This window comes from Corvus brachyrhynchos, unplaced genomic scaffold, assembly GCF_000691975.1.
Source record: "Corvus brachyrhynchos isolate BGI_N302 unplaced genomic scaffold, ASM69197v1 scaffold83, whole genome shotgun sequence".
Lineage (NCBI taxonomy): Eukaryota > Metazoa > Chordata > Aves > Passeriformes > Corvidae > Corvus > Corvus brachyrhynchos.
Genome location: NW_008238464.1, coordinates 6,431,785 through 6,446,241, shown reverse-complemented (window position 1 = coordinate 6,446,241; position 14,457 = coordinate 6,431,785). Strand labels below are relative to the sequence as shown.

General features: G+C 39.6%; 1 protein-coding gene across 1 annotated transcript; it reads right to left on the bottom strand.

Moving 5' to 3' along the window:
• Nucleotides 1-1,222: 1,222 nt before the first annotated feature.
• Nucleotides 1,223-13,926, bottom strand: ATP4B (ATPase H+/K+ transporting beta subunit). Its single transcript, XM_008635856.2, has 7 exons — nucleotides 13,807-13,926; nucleotides 12,257-12,385; nucleotides 10,990-11,103; nucleotides 9,986-10,185; nucleotides 8,597-8,659; nucleotides 7,991-8,083; nucleotides 1,223-7,822 (listed from the first exon to the last, which is right to left on the bottom strand). The coding sequence occupies exons 1-7, from the start codon at nucleotides 13,916-13,918 to the stop codon at nucleotides 7,661-7,663; spliced, it is 873 nt and encodes a 290-aa protein (XP_008634078.1). The 5' UTR covers nucleotides 13,919-13,926; the 3' UTR covers nucleotides 1,223-7,660.
• Nucleotides 13,927-14,457: the final 531 nt, after the last annotated feature.

Sequence of the window (14,457 nt, the reverse complement as noted above, 5' to 3'; positions counted from 1 at the left end):
GATTAAAAGCAGGAACAGAACATAACATGAAATTGTGGACAGGAAATTGTTGAGGAAATCTGTGGGAGAAGATACTGTAAGGAGATAGAAACTGGAATTCGGTTTAAGAAAGATTTAAATGATGGTAAAGGGAATGAGAATTGGTATAAAGGCTCAGTTTGGGGTAAGAGGTAGCAGGAAAGGGATGTACTTTTAATTCCTTTACTTTGCCAGCACTTTTTCATGATGTGAAGAAAAGAGGAAGAGTTGCAAAGTGTGTATTTATGCCTCTGAAATGGTCCTGCAGATAAGTCGTGGGAGCAGTGTGCATCTTTTGCGCTTTCTAAGTGCTACTGAGCTTTGAAAGACTGTCTATTTTGACATGTGTAACAAGTTAAGGATTTCTTGACCTGTTTCACAGATAATCTGTTTTGCTTTTCCTGTAGGAATTTGTCTTAACCAAAGAGAAGCGGTTATGACTTTGGAAACTTCTTTGGTTTGCTTTTGGGTTTTTTTTTTTTTTTGAACCTTCCTTCAATGAAAGGTGACAACTGTTGTAGAGAAGAAAAAATAAATGTAGCTGATGGGGTACTAACCTTTGATGGATGCCCATTTATTTAACTGAATGAAAGGATGAATCTTTAATGAAAGGTAGTACTGTCACAAATCTCCTCATTCCTTAATCAGTTAATATATATAGGTTGTAAGATCTTTGTATTAGTGAGAAATCTGAAAATTGGATGCTGCTTTAATACAGAAAGGCCAAAGTTTAAAAAAAAAAAAAAACAACATGATGTAATTCTGCTGGAATGATCACCAGTAGAAAGGACAGCATATACAGTTTTTCCCAGATAGATAATTATTTACTGTAGGGATTTCCTTTCTCTTGTCTGCTTATGAGAAGTGTAGTAGGCTATTTGTCTTTACAACTACATTGAGTGAACAGCTTCTCACCACTTCTCAGCCCTGTCTGCTTCCAGAAAGATGAAGCTACTATCACACACACTTTATTGTTAAAGCCTTAACTGTCATTCATTTATCAGGAAAAGCAAAGATGAGCCAGCACGTTGAGAGCAGCCTTTTTGTGTCACTACTTTCTAAATTTAGGATTTAAGATTTTTCCAGGGTTTTTCCTGACCTTTGGTTTGTCCTTGAGCTTCCATGGATTCTGGTTGGTTACCAAAATGCTCAGTGGGCTGGGGCAGTTTTGCTGTATGAGGAGGGGCTGAGGGAGAGTGACTTGTTCAGCGTGGAGAAGAGGCAGCCTTGAGAGACCTGATGGCAGCTTTCCAGTGCTGCAGGAAGATTATTGCAAAGGTGGGGCCAGTCCACAGTGGTGTATGATGAGAGGATGAGAGACAACATGCACAAACTGAAATGGGAAAGTTTCCAGCTAAATATGAGGAAGAACTTGGGATGGTCAAGCTGTGGAACAGGCTGCCCAGAGAGGTTGTGCTGACTCGATCATTAGGGTTTTCAAGACCAGACAGGAGAAAAGCCCTAAGCAATGTAGAGTCTGACCTCACAGCTGAGCATACTTTGGGCAGGATTGGATGGGAGACAACGTGAGGTGCCTTCCAGCTTGAATTACCGTATGGATCCCATGAGAGAGAGGGAAAGAAAAGAAAACCATGTTAGAAAATGCCAGTGTTGGGAACAGACTAACAAGTGGGTCATCTGGCTTGTCAGACTCATCAGAAAATTAATGGAAGCTCAGCTTATCTTCAGAAGATGTCAAAAGGTACCACACTCCTGTGATGGAAAAGGTGGTTAAATGAGCAGGTTGAAGTGAAGACTGTCTTCCTTTAAGATGAGGTTTCTAATAAGCAGAAATACAGCTGATGCTGAGAGCAGAATGAAGAAGGGCAACAACCAGCAATGCATGGGTATTTCTGACTTCCAGCATTTGGTTACACTGGAAATTCCTGTCTGGCATGATGATGGTTCTCACCTAGCACCATCTGCCTCTCACTCAGTTGGGTCCCTGCTGTCCTCACATTCAATGAATGCCACTTTGTGAAACAACAATTGGAGAAAATCATGATGATTATTGATGCACAGCTTAGACGTGGTAAAGGCAGAATGTTCTGATGTGGAAGAGAATAAAGAAGAGAGGCTGGTGTTAATCAGAAATCACCTATGTAATACCATTACAAATGCCTTTCTTTGTTCTGCCATGACCTTTTTGTTAAATTCTTGGATGTTTTGAACAGGTTGAAATCCAGACTTAGGCTGAAAAATTTGATCTTTTATCATGTTGCTGTGTACACATCATGGTACATTCCTGTAAATAGCGCAGTTTCATCAGCCCTACCCGGTCAGAGCATATGCACTATAGCATGTTAAAAAGACAGCAAGGTAGCACACTTCAGGCAAGATTCCTGTTCTTCATTCATGTAAACTTGAGAGAATTTATTAAAAATAAAGCAGAACATTAAGCACATACTCTTGAAACAGGGAACTCCAGTAATTAATGTTGGGCAACTGCTGATGCTGATTTTTAGTGAACCTTAAAATAATTCTTACAGACTGAAATAATGCTAGAGTGCCAGTTTTTGAAGTGTGAAAAAATAAGTGTCAAAGATGTGAGAAAGTCCTGTCCAAATGTGGTCTAGACAGCTTGAGGTCAGCCCTGAAGTTTGCATTAGAAAAACTTGAAAAAAACATCTAAAAGAAAATTAGAAGCCTGGAAGATTAATTGTTAATGACAAAGTACAGAATGGGTCTTCCCAAATTAGTATGGGAGGAGATTGCAAATTTTTAGCTGATTAAGGAAACAATGGCTATGCTTCAGCATATTTAAACCTTTTTGATTTCATTGCATTCTGATTTTAAATACATTTTATGATGCCAACAGATTGTATGTTAAGGGGTTATGAACTATTTACTGCTGAATCGTTTTTGTGGCACTATCACTGACTGAACAGCTGCATCAAGTAAGATTGTACTTCTGTTTAGCAATTTATTCAATAACCTAGAAGAAAATCTAAAAATACTCTAAAGTAATACTGGTTAGAAAATAAGTAAACAATGAAGAGGGGAGATTAATGTGAATTGTTTGGCAAGCAGGTCATGTCCAAAAATGTTATGGTTAAACTCCACATCGTGTGAAGAAAAAATTCAAGGTACACTTACAGGGGGAAAGACTGTGCTGAAAATGTAGGATCCTAAAAATGATCCAGGGTGTCAAGGTAGATTATAACTGCATATGTCTCCTACACTTGTTTTTTTGAGGTACTAGCTAATCTGAATTTGGATATGTAGGTAAAACTAATAATGGATTGGAATATGGTGTTACATCCAGATACATTCAGTGCGACCAGCAGTGAGCAGCCACATACTTGATAGCGTTATCATTTCAAAAGGATGTTGAAAAAATCAGGAAAGATTCAGAAAAAAAGCCCTCCCCCCAATTATTTGATTCCTAAGGTCAAGATCTATTACTATGAGACTTATAAGTCTTATTTTGGCTTTAATAAAAAGGGGGGAAGAAGGGAGAAATTAGTGGATTTGTGTCAGGTCACACAAAAAGATACCATCTCAACAAGGCTCATCAATATCTGGGAGAAAGTGACAAAAGATTTAAGAACTGGAACTTGGAATCAGAGTAATTAAAATGAGTTACCTGCTTGATGATAGTAGTAAACCCCTGGAACATTTTATTAGAATTTTAATTGAAATAATGACATTCCCACACTGGTAATAGTAGGACTACACGTAAATACACACATTAATGAATGAAGGGTATTATCCCAAGTGTCTCTCAGGAATTTAGTTCTTTCTCAGAGGTGCAGCAGGATCCTAAAAAGGGAATTTTCAGCCCAATTTCTGCTCTTAAAAATGTGAGAAGTTCAGAGCATCCATTGTTATCACTCTGGTAAGAAAAAAAATGGGAAGAAAAGAAAACTCACTCCCCAGTGAGAAGAGTCTTTCAAATTAAATTGAAGAAAGGGCACCTGTTCTTTCATGCACGTATTTATTTAAATGAAATAATCTTGTTTGAGCTCAAGCCTTTGTGCCTGAAAGAAATGAAACTTGTGAAGGGAGCTTAGGTGCACAGCAGAAAATACTTTCTGCAAGCATTATTGATGTAGCTGTTACTTTACATCCAATTACTGAAAGTAGCACATGGTTAGACAGCTTTATTTGTTGCAGAATCAATCTCTGCTTGACTTTTATTACAGGTAAGAGATTAAAAACAGCTCTGTGAAATGGTGGGAGGAATTCCCAAGTGCAATAGCAATGACATCATATGAGACCATTAAGCAAAGACTCAATTATTAATGTCTAGTACTTGGCAATTCTGAAAGGTAAAGGAGGCTTTGAACTTGCTGTAGTCTCATAGCCATAGCACGAAGTCCTTTAAGCATCAAGGTGCTTGTATTCAGTGTTTTTCTCCACTCTAGTAATTTTTATTCATGGTTTTTAGAAACAGACATTAGGACTTTACACTTCAATAATTTACCACTGCTATGAATATTCATAAGAAGGATGTGTGGAGAGGAAAGGGCATCTCAAAGCAACTGCTGTGTTTCTGTTCTCTTCACACTGAGCTCTAAGAGTTTTATTTAACACCTTTAGCAGATAAGTTTGGAAACTAAAATTTATTTGATATAAAAATTCATGGTGTTAATGTATTAGTTTCATGGCCTATTATGCCTTCCTCGTGCCTTTTCTCCTGGCTAACCTTGCTGTTGCACCGCTGGTAGGAAAAAAGGGCAGAGAGACTGGCACTGAGAGCTGCTGTGTGGTCTCTGATACTGCCTGCCTGGCCCCTTCACTGCTCCAGAGGCATGGGCTAACCACCCATCCCCATCCTAGCTGATCTGCATCTAACTAAACTCAGGAATTTGCATTTGCTTGCAATTAATTCTTAAATCTGCTGTTTCAGTTTCCCATGTAGTCTGACGGGGTTTTTCCCCATTTATATTGTTTGGTCTAATCAAATACTGCTAATGTTGCATCTGAATTTATGTATAATCAGTGTATATGATTGTATCTAGATATACATATGTATATATCTATATACGTTCTTGAATGCATGTGTATCTCTCTCAAGGAATTGGACTCTTGCAGTGAAAGTGGTTAAAAGACTGATAAATGTGTCTGGTTTCAAGTTTGAAAACAAAGCTGTTGAATTCATTCCTTGACACACTTTGTGCTAATGTTAGCTCCTGCATAGTAATAATTATTATTGCTATGTGTACACAACTGGTAGTCTGTAATGCTTGTTAGTCTCTAACACTAAATTAACTGTGACTACACAGTAACTTGCAGCTCCTGATGTACAGCTGGCACTGGTGGCTGAGGTCCTCTCAGTCTCCAGGGTGAAGGTGATGAGGCTGGAGAGCTGACAGAGGAAATGCCTGTCTTCATTTCTTTCCTTTCGTTGCGAGTGTTTTCTGCTTCTTGCCCTCCTTCCCCTGGGTTCAGCTGCTTTTTATCTTGTTTAGCTTTTGCCAGTCATGCTTCTTGTGCCTTGGGCACGATGCCCTGCCTGTCTTCCTTCCCATGTGCTTATTTTGGTCTGTATCTTGTAACTTCTGCCATTTTTATGTCTCCAAAGTGCAGCTGTGCTCACTAGATAACATGCTTATATGTAGTACTGGGCTGTGTCATGCAGTAATTGGTATTACAAAGTATTTGCATGATGGGCATTCTGCTATTTAAGTGTGCTTGCATTTGGGCTTTGGGCAAGCTCATACTAACTGCACACAGATTAATACACTTGCCAAGCTGATATTAACTACACTTTTGTACTTGAGCTACAGTAGCCACAAACCTTGCTCTTTGTTGTTATTATTTTTGATTTCTGTAAAGAAAGGGAATAATCTCAGATGGCTAAAAGTTCAAGAAGCATTTAACTTCAGGATGACAGTCTTTGTACATAGAGGACCAGATCTGGTGGGTCTTTTTTTTTTGATGTTAGAATGCATCATCGTTTGGTCAACATAGGGATGCTTCCGTTTTTCCTTTCCCTATTTATCCCATCACAGTCTTCCCGTGAGGCTGCTCTAGGCTGTTGCTCTGAAGCTGTAGCTTTGCAGGCCCACAATCCATGGGGAATTTGTTCAGCGTATTCCTGTGCTGTGGTTGTAGGGCTGACTGGAATGTGAGCTTGTGCCACTGCTTTGCCCAGCTCAGTGCAAGCTGTAAATACTAAATACAGTCAAGAGAGTCTGCCTGTGTTAGAGCACCAAGGGAAGAGTTCTTGGTTTTCTTGGCAATACTTAAATATTCTGCTTATAGACCACATAGAACTAACCTTGAGCATGAGTTACTATTTTGTTAGCAAAAGTATTTTATTGTTTTCCGTGTTATTTTGGAAAGATGCACAAGGGGAAACCTGTGTTCCAAAAAGGATATAAAATTGATTTGATTTTCATTGTTTCTTAGAAGAAAGGCAAAGCCCCACTGTAAAAATTGAAATAGGAAAGGCCAGGGGAAAAAAGTTTTTATATGATGAAGCATTTTCTTACTGGTTTTGTAATGCAGAGTTTTTCTAAGAAAGGCTCAAATATCATCGGTGGTTTTAAAGAGGAAATACTCCTCTCCAACTGGATTCTGTCTACAAGCTGGCTGGCTGAATGTCACTGTAATACAGGAGATGATCTGTTACATCTTCTTGCTTTCTGAAATGTCCAGACAGTGAAGGTGTAAAATGATTTCTGCTCTTGAAGATCTTTTATTTTTGTGTGCAGTGTTTATTCTCTCACTGGAGCATGCTGGACTTCAGGTAACATATACTATACAGACACAACAATCCTGTCTCTTTGTATCATATGTGATAGTCAGACTTCTCAAATTTTAGATTCACTTAAAGATTTGGTGTTATTTCAGCATCTTCCAGATTACTCCAAGTAACCCAAAACTCATCATTGCAATACAGGGTTATTTTACTGGATAAAACAAAACCATCACAAAAACAACAAACACAAAACAACAGCAAAATGCCAAACAAACAAAAGCCCCAGCAAATTACAACCTCTAGTTAAAGTAACAGTTTCCTGGGTGTAACTGGGTGTTACAGTCTTGCCAGTCATTTTTATTAGGTTATATACATAGAGGTAAGTGGTACAGTGAAATCTGTAAGCTAGAGGACAGATTTCAAGTTTGCTTCTTTTGCAGTCATTCGATTTGTCAGCTAAAAAATTGACTCAGCTGACTAGGGCAAAAAGCCAATGCATTGGGATACAGATGATTTTAATGCACTTTCATACATCCTATACAAGAGAGATTAAAAATTGAATTACTTGCTAGTATTTCAGAGTATTGATTTCCTTTTCAAGCTATGTAGTTATTTCTCAATAACCAAACTTTAGTATCATACATCAATTATTTGTTACGTTTTGAAAAGTGATTGAAAATGATGGTTTGAGTCTATACTTTTGTTCCTTGAAGGCACAGCTGCACCCTTTGGGGGAAACTTGTTTTGTACAAATATTTGCATGAAGGCAGCAGCATACTGTAGCCATGAAATATTAAGCTATGTACATTGAGATAATCTTTACACATTGAGAGTAGGATCTTGATTTTTAGCTGTATGGGTCATCTTACAGTAGAAAATGTCTCTTTGCACTGTAAGTTATATGGGAACCATAGTGAGAAAATAAATATAGATGGATGTGATAATAGTTAAGTTTACTCTTCATACATTTTTCAGAAATGTCTCTGTTGCTGCTCAGTCTTCTATTTTCAGTTTAAATTCCACTTTTCCTTCATATGGATCATGAACATTATCAAAGGTAATTCCAGCTCCAATGATTTTGCACACTATTTTAAGTTCTATGTTCCTTGTAATGTTGAGAAATTTCACAGCTACCAAAGGATTGCTGTAGCTGGGCTAGGAGGAGAAATAAAAAAAATAGGAAGAAAATACTTTAATTTTATGCTACCGGTTTAAAAATGAAGTCTTAAAAATAGCCTCTCCAGTTTTCATAGGATTGCAGAGATGCTCCATGTTTCACCTTACATAAAGAGAAAGAAGAAAAGTTAAATACAAAGTACCCACCTGAGCCTTTTTCCCGTAGTAGGGGAAGTAATGCAGGTTGAAGGTGCCGTTCATGGGGTAGTAATCCACCTCCAGCGGGCGAGACTCCTCACCCTGTTTGTAAAAGGAGAGAGGAAGAAGCTCTGTTGGCGAGGAAACCATCGGCCAGCCCGAGGCAAGCGTTTTAGGGCTGCTAAATGTGTGTTCAAGCTCAAGTTCAGCAAGTTGTTTAGCACCAGTCTTCTTTTTCAAATAAAAGTGGGAATCTCCCACTGCTACTATTGCCAAGAAAAGCAGGCAAGTGTCCTTTGATAGCAGTTGGGAATTCAGTGAGTTGGACCTGCTGAGAGCCTGAGGGAGCTGCGCTGAGGCATGGACGTTACTACAGGGAGCTGAAAGCAAACAGCAAATGTTCTCTGCTGCATGAAAATACACATTTTCAGATTATTTAAAATAAAGCAAACTTGGAGTATTTTTCCTTAGCATGTCTGCTAAGGAAACTGAGAATATTCAAAGTATTTGGGATCTGATTTGCAGAGTTGCAAGTGTATTTTTTCTGGTCCCCACTGCACTTTCTTGCTCTCTGAGCTGGCAGTGCTTGAAATATGTGGGACTCAGACCTCATACCCTTACCACATATGTGCAGTTCACCCTTGGTGCAGTGCCATTGCCAGGGAAAAACTTGATAATCTGAAAAAGAAAACACATATTTGGTCAACTTGGAAATTGTTTTGAGATAAAACTGAGCAAGCAATTATTTGAGAACTGAGCTTCAAAAGATGCTTAGTATGTTCTTATGTAAGACTCTGTCAAACAAATAATCTCATTTATGTAGATGAAAAACTGTTGTGGCTAGATACTTAGGAAGCAGGACTCAGCATTACCTGGGATGGGCACTGCAGATGGTCTCTAGCCTGGCCAGAGCAAGTAGCACTGCACCTCCTCCGAGTCCAGCTCATTTACCCACCCATACCACTTGCCCTTGCTGATGCCCAGGCAGCCAGGGGGTCTTTAAAAGCAGTTAATTGTGTGTCAGTAAAGGAAAAGCTGAATCTCCATGCTTTTGATCTTACCCTTCTTAGAAAACCTTGGTTATGGCAGAAAAACCCTTGGGCTGGTTTGATCCTATAGAGCTAGTGGGGTTGCATCCTGTAACAGCAAAGGTGAAAGGAGGTGAAGTGCCCTGGTCACTATCCACGTGTCTTTTCCCTGCTGGGGCTGGCACTCAGTCTTGCTGAAGAAGGCATTTTTGGAAAAAGCCTGTTTCACCTGCCCAAATCAGGGGCACAGTTCCCCTGTCAGTTAGGGCCTGCACAGATTCTTGAAAATGCCTAAGGTGCAAGCCAAACAAAAAATGCAATGATTTTGTCTGTCAGAAACTGGTGGAGAATTCGAGCTCTTCACTTTCTACTGAAATTGAATCAGAAGGCTCAGAATTTTACCCAGAAACAAAGTGCTTATGCCTTTGTCTGTGTCCTGAAAAAAATTAAAGCATTGAAAATTCCCTTTATTCCTCTCCAAAAAACATGTTGGTGGTTTTCCCTGAGAAAAATATCTGCCATTTTTGAATTTTGGTTGTATAGGTTCTTCTAAAGATTTTCTTTGCCACCTGGAGAAATAAGATACCACCTCTCAGAAACCGCATTAGTTACTGTAACATCCTGATGCCTCAGTGGAAGGCACAGGGCTGTGGTATTGCAGGAGGAAACTCTTCTGGTGCTAGTCTGTGGGATGAGAGCCTTACAGAGACACTAAACTAAACTAAACTAAACTAAACCCAAAGCTGTAGAGGGTCAGTTCAGAGATCACTGCCCTATGTTACTTTCCTAGAGATGATGAAAAAGTCTCAGGATTTCCCTGGTGACTCCAGAGGTCTGCCAGGGAAAAGCACATGATTTTTGATTCCCAGTACAAAGCAGAGTTTAGAACCCATGGCAGCAGAGACACAGCAACTCCCCAGTGGAGACTCAAGCTACTCTTAAATTTTTCTGCTCAGCACCTTGAACTTGTACTTACCCTGTTCATTTTTATAATAAAACAGGGTTTTCCTTCTGGAAATCCAAAAGTTGGATCTGTGATGCCGGAGCAGTTTTGAAGCATATCTGAGGTAAATTTGCAGGATAGTTTTGTTTTATTCGGGCCATCAAAGGTGTCCTGGATGAAGTATGTGTTATTGGTGCAGTTGATGTTCAGATGCTGAGCAGCTGGTGTATATGCTAGATGTGTGAAGGAAGAAAGAAAGAATCCCCTCTGAAGCTTTTCATATGCAAATTATACATCCCAACATCAGGCTGGAGATTCTATCTTGGGAGACTGTCCTTCAAGTGAAGTTGGGATTAGACGGAACAAGGAAAGTTTAAACTGTTTAGGGGTTTGGTTCAGTTTTGTTGTGTTTTTTTAGAATATCCAAGCAAAGCAAAAGAAAAGGGATCAAATTGAATTAAGACTGGCAGTTTGTGTTGATAGCTCCGTATAAAGTCAATTTCAAATATAATTTTTCTCAGTATGTGCATGAGAAACATGAAGAATTACAATATTAAGGCTCAATAGTAATATAAATGTGCTAAGACATGGACAGGCAAATGGAGCACATAACCTACTTTGACTGTATTCCCTCATGACACCATGCAACAGCTTTATGAGATATATTGTGGCATTTTGATGTTTCTAGTCACACACAAATTAATTAGATTAATTTAGATGAGACTAGTTTTGAAGACTTTTTGTCCTCCATCTTCCTTCAGACTTTCTATTGGTCTATTTTATTAAGTCTGTTTAGGATTAAACAAAGTAAAAGCCCTGAAGCAGAGCCTGGATTTTAATAGATGTGTACATATGTTTGATTTATAGATTCATGAGGTGATTTGCTCATCCCTTTCAGAAGATGCACTTTCCACTCAAAATCTGTGATTCGAGAAGGACAAATGTAAAGTGGACGCACTGACTTAAGGTGCTCAGACCTAGTATGGGAGATAAGGCAGCACCTTTTTTCACTTTCATGCAAGAAACTTTATTTTTACCTGTCAGAAAAGTGTGAAGAGTTGTCACTAAGCCTTCCCAGGTTTTGTTGTCGGATACATTGTAATAAATTTGTAGTCCTCTATCCCCATAAACATCGGGTCGTAAGGTTACACCTTCACGAGGAAGAAAAGGGAAGACAAAGCAGAGGAGAGGTGCCACGCACAGATTTGTTTATTTAAATTGACAGTAGCAATTATGCTGCATCAAGACTCACTGTGAATGTAGAAGATCACCCAGGCTTTTTGGGGAGGATTTAACAATGTACAGAAACCACCTCAGCTGTGAGTTGTTCAACCAAAACCCTAAAGCCTGTGCTGCTGCTGAATTATTTTCTTTTCACATATATCCATGCTGTTACAAGAACAGCTTGTAAAATCATTCCAGCAATTGCACTGGATTTCCCAGGACTTGTTAGCAATAACAGTCACATCAGGTTAAAGAAACATCATAGGCAGCATGAGAAACAGCTTTTGAAAAAGCCACATATAGTTTGTCACAGGAATTATTTTCCCAACAAACACCAAACTTGCTGAATACTGGGAGTGGAAACTTCAAAATACAAAAGCATCTGACAGAATAATTTTTAGGGCTATTTTTTCCCCTCCCATTGTGAAAACAAGCCATTGGGGTGTGAAGTTTTAGCAGTGTGCACCGATGGTGTCTGATCATCTCCCCTATCTCACGTCTCACAGATCTGTGTTCCTAATCCCGCATCTTTGTCTTATTTTTACTTCCTTGACCACTGGCACAGCACATCCTGCTGGGCAAGGTATTCCTGCTCTCCCAGGGACTCTCCATGGTGCTGGCAAGTGTGGAAATACCCACTCCAGGCTGCTCATCCCATCGCCCTACATCTTGTTGGGCACCCCAAAGCCGTCTGTGATGCTTGGGGGGTTGGAGCAGAACCTAGGACTTCCCCAGGGACTGACCCCTGCCTATGCAGAGTGAAGGTGACCTGCTACAGGCAGGCACTGGTCATCCCAATAGCAAGATGAAATAAATGAATAGATATATTAATTTTTCATATTATATATTCATAAATATATTAATATATAAGTATATTCATATATCAATATGTAAATAAATGTGCCAGATTTATTTTAAAGCCTGAAAGTGTTTTCAGGCAGAGGTTAAACTTTGCAGGGATTGTTTGGGCAGAAGTAACCTGATTTATTCCACGTTGGCCCACCCTAAGCCCTGGGCTCTGCCCAAATGCCTCTCAGCCCAGCCCAGTCCTATGCAGCTGCTGCAGGACGCTGGCAGTACCTGGGGATTTCAGCTGGTCTTGGTAATCCGGCTCGTATGGATTAATCGTCCTCATTAAAGAATAAATGGAGAGTGCAAACAGCCCCGACATCACCACGTAGAAAGCCAGGTAGTAGAGGCTGATCCACACTGTGAAAAAGAATAAGGGCAGAATTTCATGTTTTGAGCAAGGCCCTGCAGTGCTCTTTCTGCAGCCAGGATGATCCCAGCAGCAGCAGCCGTCTCCTTTGCACCCTTGTCCCCAGGGAAGTTTTACCTGTATAGGTGCTTTGGAATATTTTCTCTACACTCAAAGGAATATTCTTCTAGCAAAAAAATTGTATAGTTCTACAAGGATTTTTGAAGAAGCTGGTGCTGAGCTCAGATTATTTAAAGTTTAAAGGTTATGTGGCATCTTGAGGTAATTCCACATATTAAGACCATTTATCTACTTACTACACATGGACAAAGCGACACAGATGATGAGGTATTTCTTTGACAAACCCAAGTTTCTCCTTCTGTTATTTGGATGACAGATGTCAGTACTTAATGTGTGTTGGGTTTAGACCCATATCACTGCACTGCCTTATACAGCTGAAATCACCAACAGCAAAATGTGCCATCTTGCTACTTTATTCTGCTGTGAGATAATGTGAGAGTAATGTTGTGTTTCTGTCTGTATGTGCGTAAAGTGTCTTACACATGGCTGGTGCTGTACAAGCAGCCAGTGGTTGTTTTGGGGGGGGTGCTATTAGAAACCTGTCCTTTTAATCATAGGTGCCTTGTAACACCTTCTTCTCTACCAACTGGAAAGCTCACATTTCAGTTGCATTGTCTGTAAAATTCTGGTTTTAGGAGTAGCCAATAAGCTACACACACAGGCTTTGTGACAGAAAAAAATCACCTGGGAACTTGCAGCTACTCTTACAGTCTGTGGGAACAGTATGGATCTTCCTTACAATGGTCCAGGCTTCCCTTCCCAGAATGTAGATCATGATACAGATCATCATTGTAGACACAAGTTTGGCTATAGGAAGGGAGGCTCAGCTGGAATACTTGCGAGTATAAAATAGATGCTGGTATGAAATACCTGCTAGTATGAAATACATGCTAGCATACAGTGATAAGAAACAAGATCTACTGAGCAGACAATAATTCAGAAGTGAATTTCAGAAAAACAAAACTTCTTTCCAAAGAATTGGACAAACTCACCAAGTAAGCAAATTTCTCCATGAACCTGAACCCCCTTTTAATTAGCAATGTGAAAACCACACTGTAACCATCACCCCTAGCTATTAGTAAGGTACCTGTTAACATGTTAATTTTTCTCATTTTGAAGTGCTTGGTTCAAAACCACTTTGAAGTCATACATTTGCAGGAACTACATGGATCAATGTTTTGATCTACTTGATCCAGCTCATAGGGCCACCCAAAAAGTGGTTTAGAAACACGTATGAGAACTGCTGTCTTCAACATATCTACATTGTGTCCCACTCATTAGGATGACACCTCCCCCCCCAGTTTTTAAATATGCCAGAAGGAAGAGAAGAATCTTGCACATGAAAACCTACCCCAGTTAATTAAGGACCTTCCCATGAAGAGCTTTGTTTCTGGATTCCAGACAAAACGCCGGAAATCTGCCATCCGTTCACTGCAGGTCTTCTTTTCATTTAAAGTTGCCATTTTCTTAAAAAAGCTCCCAAAAATGTGTCCTGCTTGGAAACTAAGAAATTCAGCTGGTGCCCAGACAGTTGACCAAGAAAAAGACTTTGGGTTTTATACCTTCTTTTCCACTGAAGGTCACCGAGATTGCTTCCTGTGCCAATGAAAGCCCCTGCTCACCACTATCAACCTGCTGCAGATACAATTCTTTATAAAGGGTGTTGATAATGCTGGCAAGGGAAAGTTTGTTCCTATCAAATGCCCTTCTCCTTTCTCCTGACTGCCTTAGTGGGTCGGCATAGTTACGCATTTTGCCAAGTGCCTGTAGGGTTTGCGATAGACTCTGCGTGATAGCTGCTATCTGAACAGATAAAGCAAAGGAGAACTTGTTTCTCTCTGGTTTTCTTTTTTTTTCTTTTTTTCCAATTAACCTGAAAGTAGTAGATATAGTTATCCCACTACAATGTGTAGCCATGTGTTGGAACATAGGGTATTGCAGGGGGACAGTTAGAAAATAAGTAATTACTTGTTAAGTATGCAACTACTTTTGGAAGCTATTA

Coding starts and splice junctions, on each gene's coding strand:
- ATP4B (XM_008635856.2), bottom strand. CDS start 13,918: ATGGCAACTTTAAATGAAAAGAAGACCTGCAGTGAACGGATGGCAGAT. Junction 12,386..13,806: donor AAGGTCCTTAATTAACTGGG/GTAGGTTTTCAT, acceptor TCTTTTTCACAG/TGTGGATCAGCCTCTACTAC. Junction 7,823..7,990: donor ACTACGGGAAAAAGGCTCAG/GTGGGTACTTTG, acceptor TTCTCCTCCTAG/CCCAGCTACAGCAATCCTTT.